Source organism: Chiloscyllium plagiosum, unplaced genomic scaffold, assembly GCF_037043375.1.
Source record: "Chiloscyllium plagiosum isolate Xiang-an unplaced genomic scaffold, Cpla_swu_hap1 HiC_scaffold_17, whole genome shotgun sequence".
Taxonomy (NCBI): domain Eukaryota; kingdom Metazoa; phylum Chordata; class Chondrichthyes; order Orectolobiformes; family Hemiscylliidae; genus Chiloscyllium; species Chiloscyllium plagiosum.
In genome coordinates, this window is record NW_028270155.1 from 25,325,782 (window position 1) to 25,349,353 (window position 23,572).

Below are 23,572 nucleotides of genomic sequence, written 5' to 3' on the forward strand. Positions count from 1 at the left end.
ATAATTTCAAGCAAAGACATGAATATATGAATATTTCTTTATTTGTTTGTTAAATAATTAACAATAAAAAGCAAAATTCACAAAATGTTCAGAACTGTAAGTTTCCTTTAGATTGAATTAATTTCACTTTTTAAGATAACTTTAAAAAACTACCTAACTTACTATGCACTGATGCAAAATAAACCCACTGAATAATTATACCCAGCAATAATTAAACCTAGGACTTGTGTCTTCTTTTGAGAACAATTTTCAGAACCACTTTAGCATTGTTCAACTGTTCCCATAATATTCAAATACATTATCCAGCTTTAGAACACTAACTATACTGACAGAATTAAAACAGAACACAATTCATTATTCCAGAATTAGTCAATCAAATTTATTACTTGTCAAAAAATGTAATCTCTTCACAGACCAAGTCCTCATTCTGTAAGCTCGTTAATATTGTAGCAGAATGTCTACTTTAAATTTAACTATTAAAATACCATAAAAAGAAAATACATTAATTGAAGTTACAAGAGACAACAGATATTATTCAAAAAGTACAATGTGAAGAATATAAATACAACTATTTGACAATTTCCTCTGAGTAGTTCAAAGGCATTCTGTTTTAAATATTAAATGCCTGTAATTTGCATCCTGAAGTTTCTTTATAGAATCAAATGATCTTCACCAGCAGTTTAAATGCCTCAACTGCATTCTTAAAACATTTTAATGGGTTTCACTTAAAACCTGCACAACACTGGAAAGCATTGGATTTGGATTGAAATACAGAAAATAGTGGAAATATACTCTAGAATAATATTTATTAAGAGAAAAAACAAATTATGCAATGCGTGACATGTATCCTTCATTACATATTGACTGGCCTGCTGTGTGTTTCCAGCATTTACTGTTTCCTTCAGGTTTCCAGAATTGTAGTTTTCTTTTGTCATACATCAGAGTTTGTAAAATGGCTCTAATGTGCAACAGGATAATATTTCACCTATTTACAGTGCAAGTTGGTTAATCAATTAAATAGCTTTGTTTCCCTGAGTGCACTTTGCATAATGTGAGCCATTTCCTCACTAACTAAATTGATTAATAGTTCAGAGAAACATTTCAATAGATCAGGACCTTAACATTTACTCAAATTGAAACTGAGGAAAACAACTGCAACCTTTTTTAGATCAATTTCAGAGAAAATGGTGAAAACACGCAGCATTTTGAAAATTCAGACTGAAAAGGGGAAAAAAATCTATCAAATATTATTCATTCGTATTACTAAAATCAAAATTAATAAATAGGGTCTGATTCTTAGTTCAATTTTTGAAATGCTAGAATTCAACAGAAGAGTTAAAAATATTGACATTATTTGCCAAACAGATTTCGAACAATGTACAAAGAAAATATATATTGCATTGTCCATTTGATGTTTAACATTGACTTCTGCATTTCTGAGAAATAAAATGGCAGGCTTCTGGTGCATTATAGGAAAAGGTACACAAAGCTTTGCATTCTTAACATTGAATTTAGCTTAGAACAATAAAACAACACTCTGACTCACACATCAACTTAGCAAACTTTATATGTCAGTATTGAAAGGCAGAATTTCGCACTACTCATCCCAAACCATCACCCTTTAAATGCCACATGTTTGATAATTTTGATTGTCATGTGAAAAATAAACAAAAAAACCATGGTAGTAACAAGCCAACATGGATTCTAAATATATATGAATTCCTCAGACGTAATATCTTCCACTACTTTGATGGGATTTCATTACAACAATTTACATTTCAAGTGGACTAAACTACAGCCCAAAATTACATCACAATTATTTGTAAAATATATGTAGAGCAAATAAAGTAAAGCATTTTAGTTATACTCAAAGTAATGCCATAAATATATATTATGGAAAAAAAACTTTCATGTGTAAGTTGATTTTAATGACTGTAAAATTGATGTATTTCTGATGACACCATAAACAGAGACTGTAGCAATTCATTCCCGACAGTGATTTGTTCTTACTTTTATCCTGAAAATAATTTTCCTTTTTATGGCCGAAGATCCCATTGAAGATCTAGTTTTCTCAAAATTGTGACCAGTAATTTCCCTTACTGGCCTAACAAATACTAGTCACAGAGTACATAAACCCAACGGTTTGCACAGCCTTTTGTATTTAGACCTGTCACAAAGGCTTGTAGAAGGAGACAAACCAGTGCTGAGGACAAGAAAAAGTTATGTAAAACCAGCATTGCAATTTACTTGCTATTTTCTTTTTTTCTGATACATTCAATTCCAAGATGGCAGGACGAACTCCAAATGGGCTTTCAGTTAATAATAATAGGCTTTTTAGAGAAAATTATTATAATATTTATCAGAAAATACACCACAAGCTGCATTCATGTCACTATATTAAATTAACAGGATATTTTAGCAGTAGCTAAAGGACTAACTATCTGTTTAATGTTTTGAAGTTGAATAAATATTAACGGTTAGATAACATTAGATAATAAAAGCATGGTTTTAGCAGTTACAGAATTGTTATTCCTCTGCATCATACCTTCTATGAATTTTCATTTTCAATCAGCATCTAAACTCACATGCTGCAAGTCCTCCATCTTGACACTGACCGCTTTCAAACTGGCAAAAGTAAAACATGCTCTTTTTCTTTGTGAACTGGCTGCAAGATGCACTCTGTGGTCAAGTTAGTCTACATTCTTGGCAGATTTCAATGAAACAACATGGTTCATTTTTCTTTATTAGTTAAATCTCACTGGTTTTAGGAATAACTTTAATGTCATGTGTCCTACCTTCTTATTTATTGTTACCGAAGTTGAAATTTGATAAATGCACTCAGCTTTGCAAAAGATTGACATTGATCTGAAGGAACAGAGACCATGTCACAAGGGGATAGAATTGCATTCTATTTGATTTTACAGTTACACTGAATCCCACAAGGTTTTCTTTAACATGGCGTGCGATATATTATAATTGATTGACTGTTTGGAGAATAGATTTCTTAGAAAGGCACTTGTGTCAATAGACTATTTAATCAAGAGAGAAAAAGAGGTTTACGAAAGCTGGAAGGTACTCAATGTTTTTCACTTTACATCATGATCTTAATTACCTGACAAAAATAATAATGGGTACAATGCAATAATTTTACTGAATGCATTCATTTCAAAATTTGCTGATCCCATACTTTACAGTGATCACTGATTTTAATTGGTTTTCATGACATTGATGTTGGCATCATGGATGGGTGATAAAGGCATTCTTCTTTCATGTATAAAACTTGCTGCTGTTGGGAAGTCTCTTTTCCTTGTCTTTGCCTCTGAGGAACAGAAATAGCAGAAAATTCTGTTTGTTAGTTATTTAACTTAGGCTTTGGCAATTCTACTATAAAAGTCTACCAAATAATCAAATAAAGGATCATTCCAAAGTTCTCTCTGTTTGTCCCACATAAGGAAGACATTGGTTAGGCCACTTTTGGAATATTGCATGCAATTCTGATGTCCTTCCTCATTGGAAGGATATTGCAAAACTTGAAAGAATTCAGAAAAGATTTACAAACATGTAGCCAGGGTTGGAGGATTTGAGCTATAGGGAGAGGCTGAACAGGCTGGGGCTGTTTTCCCTGGAGCGAAAGAGACTGAGGGATGACCTTATAAGGTTTATAAAATCATGAGGGGCATGGATAGGATAAATAGACAAAGTCCCCCTGATGTGGGGGAATCCAGAACTAGAGAGTATAGGTTTAGGGTGAGAGGGTGGTATGTGTATCTAGAGAAAGTGGTGGAGACTAGTGCAATTCAACATTTAAAAGGCATCTGGATGGGTATATGAATAGGAAGAGTTTGGAGGGATATAGGTCGGATGCTGGCAGGTGGAACTGGATTGGGTTGCGATATCTGGTCGGCATGGACGAATTAGACTGAAGGGTCTGTTTTCATGCTGTACATTTCTATGACTTGACAGTAGTACTTATATTTTAGGGATACAGATACCAGAAAAGTTGGGATTGTTCTCCTTAGAGTGGAAAAAGTTGAAGGGATCTTTACTAGAGTTGTTTAAAATTGTGACCGGACAGAGTGGACAGGGAGAAACTGGTTCCACCGGTAAGAAGGTCAGTAAATTGCCCGTAGTGTTAGGTGAAGGGTAAATGTAGGGGAATGGGTCTGGGTGGGTTGCGCTTCGGCGGGTCGATGTGGTCTTGTTGGGCGGCACGGTGGCACAGTGGTTAGCACTGCTGCCTCACAGCGCCAGAGACCCGGGTTGAATTCCCGCTTCAGGCGACTGACTGTGTGGAGTTTGCACATTCTCCCCGTGTCTGCATGGGTTTCCTCCGGGTGCTCCGGTTTCCTCCCACAGTCCAAAAATGTACAGGTTAGGTGAATTGGCCATGTTAAATTGCCCGTAGTGTTAGGTGAAGGGGTAAATGTAGAGGAATGGGTCTGGGTAGGTTGCATGTCGGTGTGGACTTGTTGGGCCAAAGGGCCTGTTTCCACACTGTAAGTAATCTAATCTAATCTAAGCAGAAGATAGAAGTTTAAAACAATTGGCAAAATAAGCCAGTGGGAGGGGGAGGAGAAATCTATTGTGATCTGGAATACATTAACTGAAAGGGATGCAGATTCTGTGAAAGAGAAAAGAAAATGCAGGGCTGAGAAAAAGAGGTGGAGAGTGGGCCAAATTCATAATTTTTAAAATCATAACACAGGCATATTGGATGGAATACTCTTCTGCTGTGCTTCATGATTTTGTCTCATTTGAATGATGAATGTTACACCATCATGAAACAGTGAGATGTGCATGGGTGCAGTGAAATCCTATTTTAAAGAAACAGACTATGTAAATAACTTATGTGGAACATGTTTAGGTTGATAAAAGATTGATGAGAAGAGTGTGTTCTGCATTGCTTGACTCTCATTCTGAATGCCCAAAGACATTCAGTTCAGGGGCATGATTACATACTCAATATCTCAGATTGGTCAGCCATGTACAATTTATTGCAAGCCTTTGTTTTAATATGGTTGTACTTTGCAACTTTATATGAAAATTAAAATACTAATATTGAGTAGATAAGGATAAGGATGTTGATATTTTTCCTTGGCATGTTTCTTTTATCAAAGTAAATTGACCATTGACTGTTCAGTTGATTATAGAATCATTAAATTAAATATTTTAATGAACATCATGCGGTGGAGGTTACGAAGATGAAACTAATTAAATATTAAATTAAGATCACATGTAACACAAAGTGAACAGTATGTATTATAAGAAAATACAATGGTGCATCTATTTCTACACTTATTTATATTGAAAGTTATAACACAAAAAAAAGTGAGACGTATGGGTCAAAGTCATGGAACTGCCTACATAAATCTACCTTGGGTATTATGTACACCACATGAACTGTAGGAATTCATTACATCCCACGAAACAATGAAAACGATAAATAGGCGATTTTGACTAATGCGTACCTGGTCAGCAGAACAGGCAGGACATTTATCTGCCACTGCATCAATGCCGAGGCTGTGTTTTCGAGAGCTCAGCTACATTCAGGTCAACAAAGCAGGCTGCTAAATGGGACCAACTCACCAGGTTAAGGCTGGCCAGTAACAAGTCAATGGGTAAAGTGGATAGGGATTAAAATTTCAGAGATTTCCACTGGCCACCTCAGAAAGAATGTCAAACTTATTTTCCCGGCACTGTTGTCCAATTAAAATAATCAATGTATCCCAAGCATCAGTTCCAACATAAACTCACAGGTGGTGTTCTGGGATATTAAACGTACCTGAAAATGACAAACTCTTTGGGCACACAACAGTATGGTACCCATTGCATTACTGGGGCTCGTGGGACAGTAGGGGTACAAAACTATTAATGTCTCGTTAACACAAGGCACAAGATAAAATCACCAGCAGGAACTTTTGACATTTATGAGAGATCTGCGATCACTCTTCCATTTAGTTTCTCAGTGATTTTGAAGGATTAAAGTTTCCATAAACTGTACTCACCTCCTCTTTGGAACTTCTGGCAGCTGATCTCTCTGACCTCCACCCCTTCCAGTTTGTATTGTGTTAGAATCATATAGTATTGGGTCAAATTGTCGCTGACGAGGTGCACTGGTGCTGTATAACCCATCTAAAGTCCGTTGTCTTTTTAGGGCACTGTCGTATAAACTTTCAAATGGCCGCTGCTGAAGTTGCTGATGGGAGGAGTAGAGTTCCTCTTCACCTTCCTGTGATTATCAAATAACGTGCTTTTAATTGCAGGATTAGCTAATCCAGCTAGTGGTTACGTGATCATTTTTAAAGGTTGTGGCTCTCGGACAGCAGAATATCATAAATAACCATGGTACATAAGTTTAATGAATCTGTGATCTTTTAGGTGTTCATTTTACCAAAGTATAATTTCTTTAGCGGAGGAAGTGACTTCCACTTTGTTAGCTCTTTAATTCATAACAGGATAGATTGAGATCTCTTACTAAATTAATAACACTGCTGAGTAATGGTAGGGAATTTTGACTTTCCAAACATAGACTGGAATTGTCACAGTTTTAAGAGCCTGGGGGAAGGGTGTAGAATTTATGAAGTGTGTACAAGAAAACTTTTTAATTCACTATTTGGATGTACTTACCAGAGAAGGAGCAATGGGGTGGCATGGTGGCTCAGTGGTTAATACTGCTGCCTCACAGCACCAGGGAACCAGATTCGATTCCAGCCTCAGTTAACTGTCCGTGTGGGTTTCCTCTGAGTGCTCTGGTTTCCTCCCACAATCCAAAGATGTGCAGGTTAGGTGAATTAGCCATGCTAAATTGCCCATGGTGTTCAGGGATTGTAGGTTAGATGCATTAGTCAGGGGCCAATGTAGAGTAATAGGGTAGGGGAATGGATCTGAGTGGATTATACTTCGCAGGGTCGGTATGGACTTGTTGGGCCAAAGGCCTGTTTCCACACCATAAGGATTCTTCTTCCCCTGTGAAATACCTGACCTTCTGTTGGGAAACAAGGCAGAGCAAGTGACTGGGGTGTGAATGGTAAAGCACTTTGGGGCAAGTGATCATAATTCTGTTAGTTTTAGAATAGTTATGGAATCGATCAAAAAGTTAAAGCTCTAAATTAAAGTAAGGCAAATTTTGATGGTATTAGACAGGAACTTTCAAAAGTTGTTTGGGGGAGGCTATTTAGATTAGATTCCCTACAGTGTGGAAAGGTCCTTCGGCCCAACCAGTCCAAGCCGAACCTCTGAAGAGTAACCCACCTTCCTCTAATGAATGCGCCTAACATGATGGGCAATTTAGCATGGCCAATTCGCCTAATCTGCACATCTTTGGATGTGGGAGGAAACCGGAGCATCTGGAGAAAACCCACGCAGACACTGGGAGAATGTGCAAACTCCACACAGACAGTCATCTGAGGCTGGAATTGAACCTCAGACTCTGGTGCAGTGAGGCAGCAGTGCTAACCACTGAGCTACCGTGCCACCCCAAATAGGTAAGTCTTGGTTGGGAAGTGGGAGGCCTTCAAAAATGAGAGAATGAGAGTTCAGAGACAGCATGTTCCTGGTAGTGTGAATGGCATGGCTGGTGGGTGTAGGGAATGCTGGGTGACTACAGAAATTGAGGCTCTGATCATATTCATGTATCAAATACAGACAACTGGAATTATTTGAATCCCTAGAGAAGTATAAGGGCAGTAGGAGTATACCTGAGGGAAATCAGGAGGCCAAAAAGGGGGACATGAGTTAGATTTGGCAAATAGAGTTAAGGAGAATCCAAATAGATTCTGTAAGTACATTAAAGGCAAACGAGTAACTAAGGAGACAATAGGGCCTCTTACAGATCAACATGGTCATCTACATGTGGACCACAGGAAATGGGTGAGATACTAAACAAATATTTCACGTCAGTATTTACTATGGAGAATGACATGGAAACTAGGTAAGGTGGGGAAATAAATTGTGATGTCTTGAAAAGATTTTTTTTTATAGAAAAGGAAGTGATGGAGGTCTGAAAATGCATAAAGGTAGATAATTCCCCTTGACCTGATCAGGTGTTTCCCAGAACTTTGTGAGAAGATAGGAAAGAGATTGCTGGGCCCCTTGATGAGATATTTGTGTCATTGTCAGCCACAGCTGAGGTGCCAGAAGACTGAACGTTGGCTAAAGTGATGTCATTATTTCATAAAGGCTGTAAGGAAAAGCCAGGGAACTACAGAGCAGTAAACCTTATGTCACTGATGGGTAAGATGTTGGAGGGGATTCTGAGAGACAGGAAAGACAAGGACTGATTAGGGATAGTCAACATAGCTTTGTGCAGGGAAATTGTGTCTCACTAAATTGATTGAGCATTTTGAAGAGGTGACAGAAGATTGATAAAGGCAAAGCAGTAGATGTTTATATGGACTTCAGCAAAGTGTTCAACAAGGTTTCGCATGATAGGCTGATTAATAAGGTTGGATCACAAGGGATCCAGGGGGAGCGAGCCAATTGAATACAATATTGGCTTGATGGTAAGAGACACAAGGTGGTGGCAGAGGGTTGCTTTTTGGACTGGAAGTCTGTGACCAGCGATGTGTCACAAGGATCAGTACTAGGTCCACTGCTTTTTGTCATTTATATAAATTATTTGGGATGTGAACATAGGAGGTAGAGTTAGCAGCTGACACCAAAATAGATAGTGGTGTAGTGGACAGTGGGAAAGATTATCTCAGATTTCAAAAGGACCTTGATCAGATTGGCTGATGGGCGGCGGAGTGGCGGATGGAGTTTAATTTAGATAAATGTGAGGTGTTGCATTTTGTTAAGGCCAACTAAGGCAGGACTTATACAGTTAATGTTAGGGCCCTGGAAGACCTAAGGGTGCAGGTGCACATTTCCTTGAAAGTAGAGTTGCAGGTAGACAGGGAGGTGAAGAAGCCATTTGGCACACTTGCCTTCATTAATCAGAACATTTAATATAGGAGTTGGGATATCATGTTGCAGATGTACAGGACATTGGTGAGGCCACTTTTACAATACTGTCTACAATTCTGGTCACCCTACTATAGGAAGGATGTTGTTAAACTTGAGAGGGTATAGAAAATACTTACAAAGATATTGCTGGATCTGTATGGTTTGAGCTATAGGGTGAGGCTAAACAGGTTGGGGCTTTTTCCTCTGGAGCATCGGAGGCTGAGGGATGACCTCATAGAGGTTTATAAAATCATGAGGGGCATAGATAGGGTGTATAGCCAAGGTCTTTTTCCCAGGGTAGAGGAGTCCAAAACTAGGGACCATACATTTAAAGTGAGAGGGGAAATATTTACCTGAGGGGTAACCTTTTCATGGAGAAGGTGGTGCCTATATGGAATAAGCTGCCAGAGGAAGTACCTGGATGAATACAGGAATAGGAGGAGTTTAGAGGGATATGGACCAAGTGCTGGCAAATGGGACTAGGTCAGACTGAGATGTCTGGACAGCGTGAGCGAGTTGGATGGAAGTGTCTGTTTCCATGCTGTACGACTCTATGATTCTATAAAATAATTTAACTTTCTTCTGCCAAATTTATGGTGGTTGTTTCACTCAAATATTGTTGACTGCAAATAAAGGCAAATAATATACTGTGATATGTTACATTGACAGCTCTGCAATATGAAATCTGACCTGTTGAAATTTCATTGGTTCTTACTTGTGACTACTCCAACTGCTGTAATGAGTTCAATGATTTACTTTTCTATTAGCTAGCCCACTTGAACTGTCATAACTATAGAATATTCCATAGGCATACTCAATAGCTATTGGGGTTTGTTATTCAGCCGGAAAAAATGTATGTTGTGTTGAATTTTCCAATTTTTAGCTGTGTTATTTTTGGGTAGCTGTTTCATGGCAGATATTCATGGCCCACAGTGACCTTTCTCACTACTTTGCACTCCTAACTCCATTAATTATGCAAACAGTCTCTTTGTCATCCTTCAAGTGTAATCTCAGGCCAGGACAGGCAAGATTCCCACTACTGCCAGAACTTTTTGGTGTACAAGCCACTGATACTATAGGGAAAGCCCAGCTGCACACGATTCAAGATGCTACAAGGCAAGAACTACCACGCACACTGTCTCCTTAGCAAACTGAAATGTCTCCGAAAGGAAAGCTGGCACTCTCCTTTCGAGATTGGGTTCTGTTGGATGGGGTGGTCCACAGGAGGATGCCAGAGGATGCCAAGGCACAAAACACAGAGAGCGGCTTGGGTTAGTGCTGTCATCTGGTTCAGGTGGAATACACAGCAGTGCAGGAAAAATGACAATGATCTTCTGCATTCCATTATGTTAGATTCCATCATCTTCTCTCTGCTCTGTCACACTCACTCTAACTCTGTCACCACACATAAACCTCAGCAACGCTCATGGACTATCAGCTTCATTATTGTATCCAGCATTCCCATTCTACAGCTCTCAGCCACCTGCCTTCCTGTCTAAAAAAGCTAGGCAATCCACAGAGGTTGATAACCTCCATGTAAGTGCTAAGCCAAGAAAGATCAATGGATTGCGTACCAATCAGTTTACATGCTTAATCAGGGCTTCAAAAATGGTGTCATAGCTCAACAGAAGCTTTGGGGTCCTAGAGACCACGTGAATGCCAATACTTCAGGAAGCTGGGTGTTCTACTTTCATTCCTCACTGAGTGACGGTCAGGTTGAGGGGGATATCAGAGGAGTCAGAGGCAGGGAAAGGGGATGTCTTTCAGAAAGTACTCCCTTGCCTTCCATCTTTGTCAGATTGCTGTCAGATTGGGCCAAATGGAGGACTCTATCCCAACCTGGTTAGCAGGTGCAGTCCAGTTGGGAAACAAATCACTTTTGCTGCTTGCCAGGAATGCAGGGAACTGGGGACATGGTGAGTTGAGGTCCTTTATAGCTGTGAATTGACCAGTACAGAATGTCTGCCATGGACTTCCCCACCAGCACTTCATTGGTGATGTGGACAAAAGGGATGAGTATTTTTCAGTGCCAACACTCCCAAATATTTCCCACTAACTCTCTTGCCACTTCAGGGAGGGGAAAACTGTGCTCTATATTTCTTATACATGAATCATAATCTGATCGGTGATATCGCCTACCCTGTACAATTTTGAGTCCGACTGGATTTTTATTCGATTGAAATTAATGCAATGAAACCACGACATTCTGTGGAGTGTGTGTGATCTGCAATCCCTGGTGGAGAAGATGAAATCCATCCTGCCGTCACTTTCATTTTATGTCATTTCTTTACACCACTGACTGCACTTCATTAGTTTTGAAGTGTTTTGGGATGTGTTAAGGTCAAAAAAGATGTTATATAACCGTGAATTCTTTTTCTTTCATCTATCAGGCTTGGATGCCTGCAACTTGTAGAGATATATTCAGGCTTTCAATAATAACACACCAGGTTACAATTTAACATTCATTAAGGAAAAAAATCTGAGTTATAAAAATGGACAGCATTTACCTCTAATTGGTTCACTTCACACTGGATAAGCAGAGCTGCCAATTCTATGTCTTCATTGTAACCATTTTTAAGGGGAACTGATCGATACCCTGGAGAGAATATGAAAAATATGCATTTACTGAATGTTCAAATTCCTGAACATTAAATGACATCAACATTTCAATTATACTGACAAATTGACATCTTACATCAAAACCCCATGGAAACTAATTCATGCACAGTGGGAGCTTGCTTCATATTCAAAACTTTCTAATAGTTTTTATGCAAACCTTACCAAAGTGAAGATTTTCTGCATGTGAAGTAGAACCAGCTCCCTTTCAACTTTCTTTTTATTCATCATGGGGTGTGCACATCATTAGCAAGTCCAGCATTTATCGCTCATTGCTAATTGCCCTAAGCAATATGGTGGAAGTCACCTTCTTGTACTACTGCGAGTCTTGTAGCTGCCTTCCAAAAATAATTGCTGTATTTTGTATTTTTATGGGGAAGTAGCACAATACAGCAATCTCTCCAGAGATAATCACAGATTCTGGAGGCAAATGGCTAGCTGATTATGCACAGTGCCATTGACTGCCTCAACAGTCTGCCATAGTTTTCAAATTTTAATGCATGCAGGCACACAACTCCTGCTCACAGCATGCACAAAGATACAAATTCTAAATCATAGGATAAACAGGATGTTTGTGATACTGCAGTTTGTGGTGAACAGAAATGTCGAGAGATATTAAATTTTTAACAAACTGGATCTGCTGGTCCTAGATATAGTAAAGTTATGATGACATTAGGTTATGTGCAGCATAATTCTCCAGCAACTGATAATGTTGAAAATGCAATTAAATTTATTACTACTGTGTTAATTTGATGAATATATCCAATAAAGATAAATTGTCACCATTATAGACTTGGTCTCATCTTCCATTGCTGTATTCTAACAATAGGAGATCTAAATTTAGCCATAGTAATATTTCACTTTCTTTTTATTCCATCTTTTCATTTTAATGAAAGACTTTGTTCACCAAATTGACTTTGTGTTCACCATAAATTGAAATGCTGCAAAACCTCATTCAAATATTGACAACTAAGCACCATCTCAGATATGTTAAGTAGCAAATATGTTAACTTTGTTCATAAGATAGTTTAAAACATTACTTCATACACTGTTTACATTTGTGTATGCTGAACATGAGCTACAATGAACTGGAATTTTTTCAATCATAAATATAACAAGAAATGCTTCACTGAAACATCAAATGATAGCCCAGCCACGTGTTGCCCTTGAGACATTTCAATGATTGCTTTTCTAAATTTGAACATAAATTAGACTCTTGACAAAGATGTAACATCAGAAATTCATTATACAAAATCATGATAAATTTCAGCGAAACCACAATGAACTCAAAAATGCAAGTTAGACTGAAGGAAGAATTGAAACAAGGTTACATTACATCAATGGTTTAAATACACATAATTTAAAAATGTAAGTACAAAACAACCAGGCTAGACAAGAGGCCTCTGCAGATGAACACCTTATTTCAGAATCATTGCTCTTATATAAAAACCTGAGAATGTGTGGAAACCTTGGTGAGATATACCTATTGTGATGGGAGGAACTGCTATTTTCTTTATTCACTCATAAAGCATCTCTGGCTGGGTCAACATTTATATTCAGAGGGCAATTAAGAATCAACCACATTGCTGTGCATCTGAAATCACATGTAGGCCAGACCAGATAAGGATGACAGATGTCCTTCCACAAGGACATTAGTGAACTAGATGGGTTTTCTCAACAATCAACAATATTTTCATGGCCACCTTTAGACCTCTTAATTCTAGATCCTTTATTGAGTTCAAATTCTACCATCTGTCATGGCAGGATTTGAACCCAGGTGCCCAGAACATTAGCTGAGTTTCTGGATTAATAATCTAGTGATAAAACCACTAAATCATTATCTCCCCGTACAATGAGGTGATGTCACATTAAAACTGCAGTCACCAAGGGGGCACAGCTGAAGGATACATTTTCAAGGTTTTTAAAATTAATTCAAACAGCAAATTCTCAGTATTTGTTTTGATTGTGGAGCCATTTTACTTAATTAAAATATAGAATTAATAAACTCATGGGCAAAAATCAAGACTACATGGGCAAATTATTCATGTGTGTTGAAAACTGAGGATACATTCTCCAAGCCTTCTATTCTCCCAGGGTCAAAATATCTAAAATTATCCAAGTTGTGTCCAGCTAAACTATATTATGTTGTCTACTATACAAGACTTATTTCCACTAAAGTTCTGATACGTTGGCACTAACCAGTTTTAATTCCTTTGACAGGAAAAGTGGCATGAGCTAAGAAGTTAGGATCACTGAACATATCCTCTTCATACACGACCAATCTGAGAAAAGCTAAAGAGGGATCTCGAATGACAAATTCCTCATTAGCGTCTTCTGCTCCACACCAAACTGGATTAAGACCATTATCATCTGGAATACAAAAAGAAATGATTTAAATAACTTATCATTCACAAGACACTTTCCTCCAATTATAAAATTAATCTGTATTACTCTTGGCTCATTTCATATATCACAGAATATTACTTTTCACATTGTGGCCTTTTGGCAGCAGTTAAGTGTAGCACAAAGGCATATAATAATAGACAATGCATTACTGAAGTTACATAGCTGCAGTTTAAACACCTGCCTTTCACTAAATCAAAAATATATGCGATTGAGATCTCGTTATTGGATTCACCTTTGCTGTATATAAACAATCACAGCAAGATATTTATACAATTCCACAATCTCTGCATTCTACCAAAACCTCAAAGCCTAAAAAAAACGTACTTTTCTCTTTCAGATTCTGATTGTAATTTTTAATTTGTTCAGGGATATGAGCATCAGCGGCAAGGACAGAATTTGTTGCCATTTCCGAGTTACCCTTTAGAAGGTAATAGTTAGTTGCCTTCCTGTACTGTTACAATCCATGCCACAGAATCACAGAAGTGTTACAGCAGAGGGGGAGGCCATTTGGTCCATCAGCCTGCCCTGACCATTTAAATAAGCATCCTTAACATCTCCTGCTTTTTCCCGCATGTAGCACATTATTTTTATCCAAATAATCATCCAATGCCCTCTTCAATGCCTCAATTGAAACTGCTTCCCCACATTTCCAGGCACTGCATTCCATATCCTAACCACCCACTGAATGAAAACACTTTTTTCCTCACTTCACTCTTTCTTCTTTTGTAGGTCATTTTACATCCATGTCCTCTCATTCTTGCTCCTTTCATAAGTAGGAACAGGATGTTTCTCACTACTCCATCCAACCCACTCTTCAATTGGAAAATCTCTCTCAGATCACCTCTCAGCTTTTCTCTTTCCAAGGAGTTCAAATTCTTCAATCTATTCTCATTACTGCAGTTCTTTATTCCTGGAACTATTCTTGTAAACCACTTCTGCCCTCTTTCCAATACGTTTTCATTTTTCTTATAATGTGGTGGCCACAAGTGTACACAAATACTCCAGTTGACAAGTATCTTATGCAAGTTCAAAATCACATCTTTTACTCTATTCCTCTCTTAATAAAGATAATAATGCTATGTGCTTGAGCAACTACTCTTACTACATGTCCTGCAGCTTCAATGTTCTGTACACGCATACATCCACCTCCCTCTGCTCCCGACCCCATTTAAAATTTTTACCCCCATTTTATATTGTCTTTCAATGTTCTTCCTATCAAAATGTATCACTTCACATTTTTCTGTGTTGAAATTCATCTGCCCAGTCTGCCCAATTATCTATGTCCTTCTGGAGTTCCACACTGTTCTCCTCACAGTTTTCAATTCTTCAAATGTTTGACATATTTGTAAACTTTGAAATTGTCCCCCTCATTCCAAGATCTAGGTAATTATTTTGACCCTAGAGTTTGCTCTGACAGCTCTCCCCAAATTCAGTCTGAGGGCCCTCCACATGCCTTTATCCCACTCTCACCTGATTCCTTTCTCCCTGTCCCATTCTGATAGGTCTCACCACCAATCCCCTCCCACCATTACATTTCTGAGCAGTTGAGTGAGGTGACAGTGTTTGGAAAGCACAGTTGTAGATGGTTCAACAGAGTGTGAAGATGGCGAAGGGAGTGAAGGTGATGGAATGGGGGACAATCATGCAGGCTGCTTTTTCAGGTTTGAATATTTGAGAGCTATAGCCTCTGGCACACAGAATCATCTGAGGTTGTAGAATATTTCACGATGTATTTTAAAGCACAATCGGGACTAATTCAATATGTTGCTGAGGTGATTTTATCCAAACGTCAAGGAAAGTCATTCATAATGAAATTAAAAATAAGGCAAAAACATCAACAGCCTAATTAGTGAAATAATTTTTGACCCAAACATACTTATCACTACTGTTTTGAACTTCTTATTCTCATTCTCAGCTCCACACAATTCTACTTCTACAAAAGGACAAACTATACTCCTGCAAGGTTTGGGTAGATGACGGGCACCAAGAAGCTGCAAAGACAATGAGAACAATAAACAGATTATGCAAAAATCCAACCAAGAGTATTGTAAAATAAAATACATGGGGCTTTTGAAGTGCAGTGATAGCACCCCTGCCTCTTAATAACACCGTCTGGGTTCAAGTCCTATCTATGCTGGAGGTTTGTCATAATATATCAAAACAGGTTCATCAAAATAACTATCACAGGGTAACATGCTAACAAGAATGGAACTTAAAACAGCAATCAAGCCCTCAGATTGATTCTGGTCAATGTGACTTCACTCAGCCAGGATGATGCTGAAAATGATGCAATTGGCTTCAACATCCCACACGTAGGAAGGATCAAACTGTAAATGGAGTTTCTGATTGTGAGTAGGTGCGTTTTAAAATAATAGGGTGTTGTGGTGCAGTAGCAGTCCATACTCTGGGCTGGACGGTCTGAGTTTGTGATCCTCAATGTGCACCATAGCATGATGAAGCAGGTCAATTAAAATAACAAAAACATGAGGATGCAGAACTACTTAATATCTGCTGCAAAGAATGATTTATACAACCACCCAATGACCATCATTACTTATGATGGGAGTGCAATTGCTTCCAAGGGCATCTTCTGAAGTAATACAGTTTCACTTGAATACATCACATTTTGTAACTTTGACTAATGCCATTTCACTCTTTACGATTGACTAAGAATGAATAATGATGCCACAGCTTTTGCATGATTATAAGGCATCTTTCAATGTGCAGAAACACTAATGTACTCATGTACTATCATGTGATATTACTCTGGAATCAGAAGAACTCTGCCTATAAGGCTACATAAGTAGAGTTCTGTCTCATTGATGAGGTTAATAATGACACTGCGGAATGGGTGGTTAGGATATGTGAACTATGCATTAAAAATAGACCATCTTGAATCACTCCATCCAGTAAGACATATTTGAATATTAAATATTTTAGAAAACAGGTTCTAACTATAGCCTAGAATAATACATCATAGAAAGTGGCTGTATAGTTCTCTCAGATGGTGCAAGCTCTTTTAAAGTGCTTTACAATTAGATTCACTCTCCCAGTTGTTTTGTATATTCATACTTTTCATGGGTGAGGATGTCATTAACTCTTCGCAGTAAGGTTGCTCATCCCTAATTGTCCTCAAGAAGGTGACTGTCTTTCCTGACTTATTGCTGAAAATGTGTTGCTGGAAAAGCGCAGCAGGTCAGGCAGCATCCAAGGAACAGGAGAATTGACGTTTCGGGCATGAGCCATTCTTTCAAGCTTATGCCCGAAATGTCGATTCTCCTGCTCCTTGGATGCTGCCTGACCTGCTGCGCTTTTCCAGCAACACATTTTCAGCTCTGATCTCCAGCATCTGCAGTCCTCACTTTCTCCTCTTTCCTGACTTATTGCCCTGCAAATGTTAATGCTGCATAAATATTTATCCAATTTATTTAGAAATTTACCATTAGCCCTGCTTGCTCCCCTCTCTTGACAAATTTGATAATACATTGCTATGTTTGGTATCCCAGGACTATCTTATAATGTTTTATAAAACGGAGGAGCAGAAAGCAAAACACCTTAAGTGTGTCATGACCATAGATCAAAACTCCAGGTCAGAGCTATTGGATATATTGAAGCTGTATTATTTCTGAAGATGCCCTTGGAAACAATTGCATTCCCATCAATAAGTAATGAAGGTCATTGGGTGGTTGTGAAAATCATTCTTTCAGCAGATATTAGATGGTTCTGCATCTTTATGCTTTAGTTATTTTAATCAACCTGCTTCATCATCTTATGATGCACATTCAGGTTAGACCAGATACAAACCCAGACCTTCTGCTCCAGAAGCATGGACACTGCCATTGCACAACAAGATCCTATTATTTCAAAACAAATCACATCACAATCAGTAACTCCAGTTATAGTTTGATCCTTCCTACGTGTGGGATATTGAAGCCAACTTGGCTGTCAAAAGAGGGCAAAACAACTGTAGATATACATTCAGTGGCTGTCTAGAATAGTAAGAGAGAGATCCTAGAATGTCAAGCCTAACAGGGTGACAAGGAAGCTACAAGTGGATGGACTTAAAAGGGGAGAAATACACTGTAAACTGAACAGTCATATCCTGGAGATATCACAGATTGTAAACTGAGCAAGAGTTATGGCTTGAGTCTTCCTCTCTGAACAATAGGATTTCTGTTCAGTTCAACACTGTGTGTCCTTATGGAAGAAAGTGCATTGTTGAGTTGGGGTACCAGCCTGGGTTTGAGCACTAAGTCATAGTCAAAGAACCACCCACTGCACTGCAGGTAGATTTTTCTCTTGCTATGTGTGCAAGAAATCAGCTTGCCAGCAAGTCAGTCAAAAGGAAACAGATCAAAAAGATTTCAATTAAACCTCAAAAGTTCAGAATTGATTATTTGATTATCAACACTTCACTATCTATTCTTCACAACCAACCCAGAGATTAAACTGTGCATCTTTTAAGTTAATTTTGAACTCACTTCTCATTTTTAATGTCAGCATGTGCGTTGTGTTTTCATTTATTTTCATGTTTACCAACTAATAAGCTAACTCTTTGTTATCTTGAGAAAGCCTGATTAAATTGGCTCCTTTTAAAACATAAATATTTGGTTTTGGAATGGTATCCATAAGGATGAGCATCCTCTGTAAATTAACCAGTTCATGCCTCTTTACCTCAGAGACTGACAACTTTGGGTATCCTATCTGCAACTATAGTAATTTGAGAAATCTTACCTGGGATCTGGTCATGATAAGTGCTTAAGGACAAGAGGAAACTTGTTGCATCCTTTAGAAATGATGCCAGGAGCTAGGTGGTTACTCCTGAAACTGGCTGGTTGGCTACCCTAGTTTTTGTTCTGCTTGTTTGTATGTTATTATCGAATTTTGAATGACACAATAGGTCCCAAATTGGACTGAAAATTCCTTACTTTAATTTTCACAGAAAATGGTCGGTGCTGTATTGAGTTGTCACTCCTCAGAGATTCAGGCTGCAGCACATAACCTGTTCTTCCATTCATACAAAACAAAGCTTGATTCAGTTGCATTGGTTTATCTGTAACAGAAAAATTGAAATGGTTTGTTGAATCACAGTGCTGGGTGTAAAGACATCCCCAAAACCCTGAAATTGTTCTCTCTCAGCTATTGTGTGTTTCTAAGAGGACCAACACTATTCCAAGAAAATCAGGCACTTGCCTAGACAGCATCAGGTGAACACACAGTAGGTAGATATCCCATCCAATTAGAGGCCAGCACTTCTCCAAGACCAGCAGCACTACCGGGAGTGGTGATCATTCAGATTAGATTAGATTCCCTACAGTGTGGAAACAGCCATTTGGTCCAACGAAGAGTAACCCACCCAGACCCATTCGCCTTCCCTACATTTACCTCTGACTATGGGCAATCTAGCATGACCAATTCACCTGATATGCACATCTTTAGATTGTGTGAGGAAACCTACGCAAACACGGGGAGAATGTGCAAACTCCATGCAGACAGTTGCCCAAGGCAGGAATTGAACCAGGGTCCCTGGTGCTGTGAGGCAGCAGTGCTAACCACTGAGCCAAGGTGTCACCCATTTCTAACACTAGACTAGGGGCCACGGGAGGAACTGGAGATGGATCCCGAGATAAAGGTTAGTCTGGGAAACCTTGGAGTAACAGAGAGGCAGGCTGAGGAGAGAGGGATAAGAAAGAAATGAAGTTCAGGGGCGAGGAGTGGCTTTCAGCAGGTCCTTGATCAGGCACAGAGTGCCTTTCAATAAATGGGCCCCCAGGTGCAGTGGGAAAGACCACAGTCTAGGGTCCATCTGCTGAAATTAAATGGGGGTCCGCCATTTAGTTATCGGATTCTCCCAGAGCCTCAAATGCATGTAAATATATTGTAGATGTAAGAGATGTCTTTGGTTTGTTGGATAGAATCAAACTCCAATGTTTGTTTGCTTCCTTGATATGCTACTGTACATAACTGAACTGTGTTTGTGACTGTGCGTGTGTAATATAGATATAATATATATAAAGATATTTTTAATCAATGAAGCATGTTTTTGAAATAAAAAAAGGGCCTCCATCAACATTACCATGGTTCCATTTGCAGCTTCCCCCAACGGCACATTCCCCACCTCCTGCTGGTAAATAAATGGAGGTAGCTACTGAAAGGCCTCCATTGGCCTATAGGCAGGATGGCAACCTTTTAGCCTTTCTGTCTACCACCCATTCACAAGGGAGACAGGGAGGCGGTGGGGCCCTTATGCTGCCCTCACTTGCCCAAATGTAGCTGCATGGAGCCGGGATGTGTTCGGAGGGGCAGGGGTGATTATAATTCTGGCCCTTTCTTTGGAACTTTGAGAATGATTTCCAAACACAGTTATGCAAAAGTTGTGAAAGCCATATAACAAAACATGGAATGAGAAAAGTTAATTCACTCCATCAATCTCGTCTGTCATGTCTAATTTACACTCTCATTCAATATCATAATGGAGCTGAGTAATCAAGTAAAACAGTTGAAAATTAAAATTTCTCCTTCTTCCCAAGAAATGCAAAACGAAGATCCAAGCTCTGAAGCTTAAATGATACAATTCAGAATAATAAACAGTGATGTGATGCACTGCATGACTGATATCTCCAAGTATATCTGGTATTACCAATGCACTTCCCAAACACAACAGAGAGAGATGTGATAGAATATTTGACCACGGTTCTTAACCTGAAATCTTGGGTTTCCAATTATGTAAAAAATATTGCTTAGGCTCATGTCCATATCATCTCAGAACCTTCAATTTTGATTTTCTGCTTCGAATCCATTTTCACTTACTTATGAAATTACTTTTTTTTTCCAGCAGATGGCCTTAATTTAACTCATGATAGAATTATTGGAGACGATTATACTAAGTATTTTGCTTCAAAAGAACATTTTGCAGGTCTACGAATAAAGAAAAGGGGAGCTGGACTATTGGACAGCTCTTTCAGAGAGCTTGTAATGACCCATCCGACTGAATGGCATTGTTTTGGTTGCCTCTGCACCAGCAGTGCAAATTTTTCAAAAATACAAAAGCAGCACAGAATCTTTTCTTTGCAAAGTTTCAATTTGGTGAGACAGGTTATTCACATGAAGCAATTTTGAAATTAAGATAACTCATGGGTTCTTGTGGTGCAATGGTAGTGTCTCTAGCTCTGAACCAGGAGGCCTGTACTCATGTTTCACTTGCTCCAGAGCTGTATCACAATATCTCTGAACAGGATGATTGGAAAATATCTTCAGATAAGTCATCTCCGCATCCTGGGTCTGACACCCCAAGTTTGGAAGGTGCTGTCCAGTTCCTTGTAAAATGGTACATAACCCAAGTTCAATTCTCATATTGATTGAGTTTACCACAAAGGTCCTTCCTTCTTAACCTCTCCCCTTGACTGAGGCATGTTGACCCTCAGGTCAAACCATCAGCAGTCATCTTTCTAATGACAGTGCAACCCTCTGGGACTATGGTGACTTTATAGCTGCAGATTGCAGATCTATTCTGTTGTTATTGTGTCCATAACAATGCAAGGGTTACATGGCCTTAGGTAAGGACAAAGGTAGGACTCTTGTTGTACAGCAAGTAGTGTCCCTATCCTCGAGTTTGAAGGTCTGTGCTCAAGACCCGCTTGGCCCAGTGGGGCTGTGATAATAGGCAAGAGTGGAAACTCCATCTAGAGGTTGTTGTCTGCAAAGACATTTCAGATTTTAGTATCAAAAATGAAATAATTTTAAAATCTTCACTGTAAGCAACAAGGATGTCTTGTAGCACAGTGGGCAACAGCTGTACCTCTGAGCAGGAGGTTCTAGGTTCAAAAGGCTTGATAGCCACAGAAAGTCCTATTCATAACTGGGCCAAACAGTTGATTATCATCCTGGGACTCCTTCTGTACGCCTAGGCATGTGTTAAGATTACAGGAGGCTTTTGATCAGCTATGCTTAATGTGGAGTGGCACCTCTCAAGCCAATTAGCCTGCGGCTTCATGCTGGTGATGTGTTCCTGGAAATGACAGCTATGGGAACAAATGTAAGTGTTGTCTGCCTCATTCATGTCTCAGTAAGTGATATACTCTGAAGACTACTGAATATTTTATCAATATTTTGAAAACAATGTGCAATGGCAACATGAAAAGTTTATCTTAACTGTGAATTATGACATATTTCTTACTCTTGTTGTGAACAGCATTAAGATTAATGTTAGGAAAGTGGAATTAGGTTAGAGTATCAGCCACAATCTTACTGAATGGTGGAAAGAGCTTGTGGACTGCATTGATTATTCCTACTTCCATGTCATATGTGCTTATTCTCAGTCAAAATAGGCTCTTTGAACAGATTGCTTATAGCACAGAAGGAAGTCATTTGTTCCAGTGCATCAGTGCTGCTTCTTTGCACGGATAACTCACATATCCCCACTCCCATGTCATTTGTCTCTAGTCCTTCATTTCTTTTTTCTCCTTAAATAATTAGTCAATTCTCTTTTGAAAGCCATAGTTGAGTCTGCCTCTACTACACACTCAAACAGTGCACTCCAGATCCGAGACACTCACTTGAAAGGTTGATTAGTTATAATGCACGTTTCGTCAACGTGAATTCACAGTAACACAATTGACAAACTGGGGAGGTTGTTTCTACAGCACCAACTTTGAAAACATGTGTTGGCTGTAACATGATTACCGCACCAACACTTTAAACCCTACTTCTAAAGCATGATTTTTCTGTAATGCGGGGTTGCACAAGAATGCAACCATCACCTTATAGAAGAACTGGCTGTATTTAAAAAAAAGCATAACCTCATGTCATCAGCGTTTCCTTTACCTACATTCTAAAATCAATGTCTTCTGTTTTTCGATCAGATTACTTACATGTGGAAACAGGCCCTTCGGCCCAACAAGTCCACACCGACCCGCCACCCACACCCACACACCTAACACTATGGGCAATTTAGTATGGCCAATTCACCTAACCTGCACATTTTTGGACTGTGGGAGGAAACTGGAGCAAACCCACGCAGACACGGGGAGAATGTGCAAACTCCACACAGTCAGTCGCCTGAGGCGGGAATTGAACGTGGGTCTCTGGCACTGTGAGGCAGCAGTGCTAACCACTGTGCCACCGTGCCACCCACCTTGTAACAATTGGAATAGTTCTTCTCTATCTACATTGTCCAGAACCCTCACAATTTTGAATAATTTTTGTGAAATTCTTCCCGCGAAGAAAAATTGTCCCAGCTTCTCTAATCTATTCATGTAACTGAAGTTCTTTATCCCTGGAATTATTTTCATTATCATCCTACATTGTTGCTGCTTTCTAAAATGGGGAACCAAACATTAAACACAATCGTCCAGTTGATGCTGAACCACTGTTTTATACACATTTATCCTAATTTCCTTCCTTTTGTACCTGGTCTGTCAGCAGAAAGGCAGTGGAAATATTTACATTTTACATTGTTATACATTTACATTATTTGTAATAATATTTTTGATACATTTTGGTGCAGCAAGCACTTAAGCAACATTACTGTTTTCTATTGAGGAGGTTCTCTCTCAAGCAATTCAAACTGGCTTTATGTTAATTTATCACTAGGCATGATTTTGTTGGA

At 38.9% G+C, this 23,572-nt stretch overlaps 1 protein-coding gene across 1 annotated transcript in view; it reads right to left on the minus strand.

The window, feature by feature from the left end:
• Window positions 1-25: 25 nt before the first annotated feature.
• Window positions 26-23,572, minus strand: part of plcg2 (phospholipase C, gamma 2) — a 202,550-nt gene continuing 179,003 nt past the window's right edge. Inside the window, exons 27-32 of the mRNA XM_043706657.2 lie at window positions 18,894-19,018; window positions 15,842-15,956; window positions 13,759-13,929; window positions 11,451-11,539; window positions 6,006-6,229; window positions 26-3,319 (exon numbers count right to left, since the gene is read on the minus strand). Coding sequence (XP_043562592.2) covers window positions 3,268-3,319; window positions 6,006-6,229; window positions 11,451-11,539; window positions 13,759-13,929; window positions 15,842-15,956; window positions 18,894-19,018 — 776 coding nt within the window. The 3' untranslated portion in view covers window positions 26-3,267. The remainder of the gene's footprint in view (window positions 3,320-6,005; window positions 6,230-11,450; window positions 11,540-13,758; window positions 13,930-15,841; window positions 15,957-18,893; window positions 19,019-23,572) is intronic.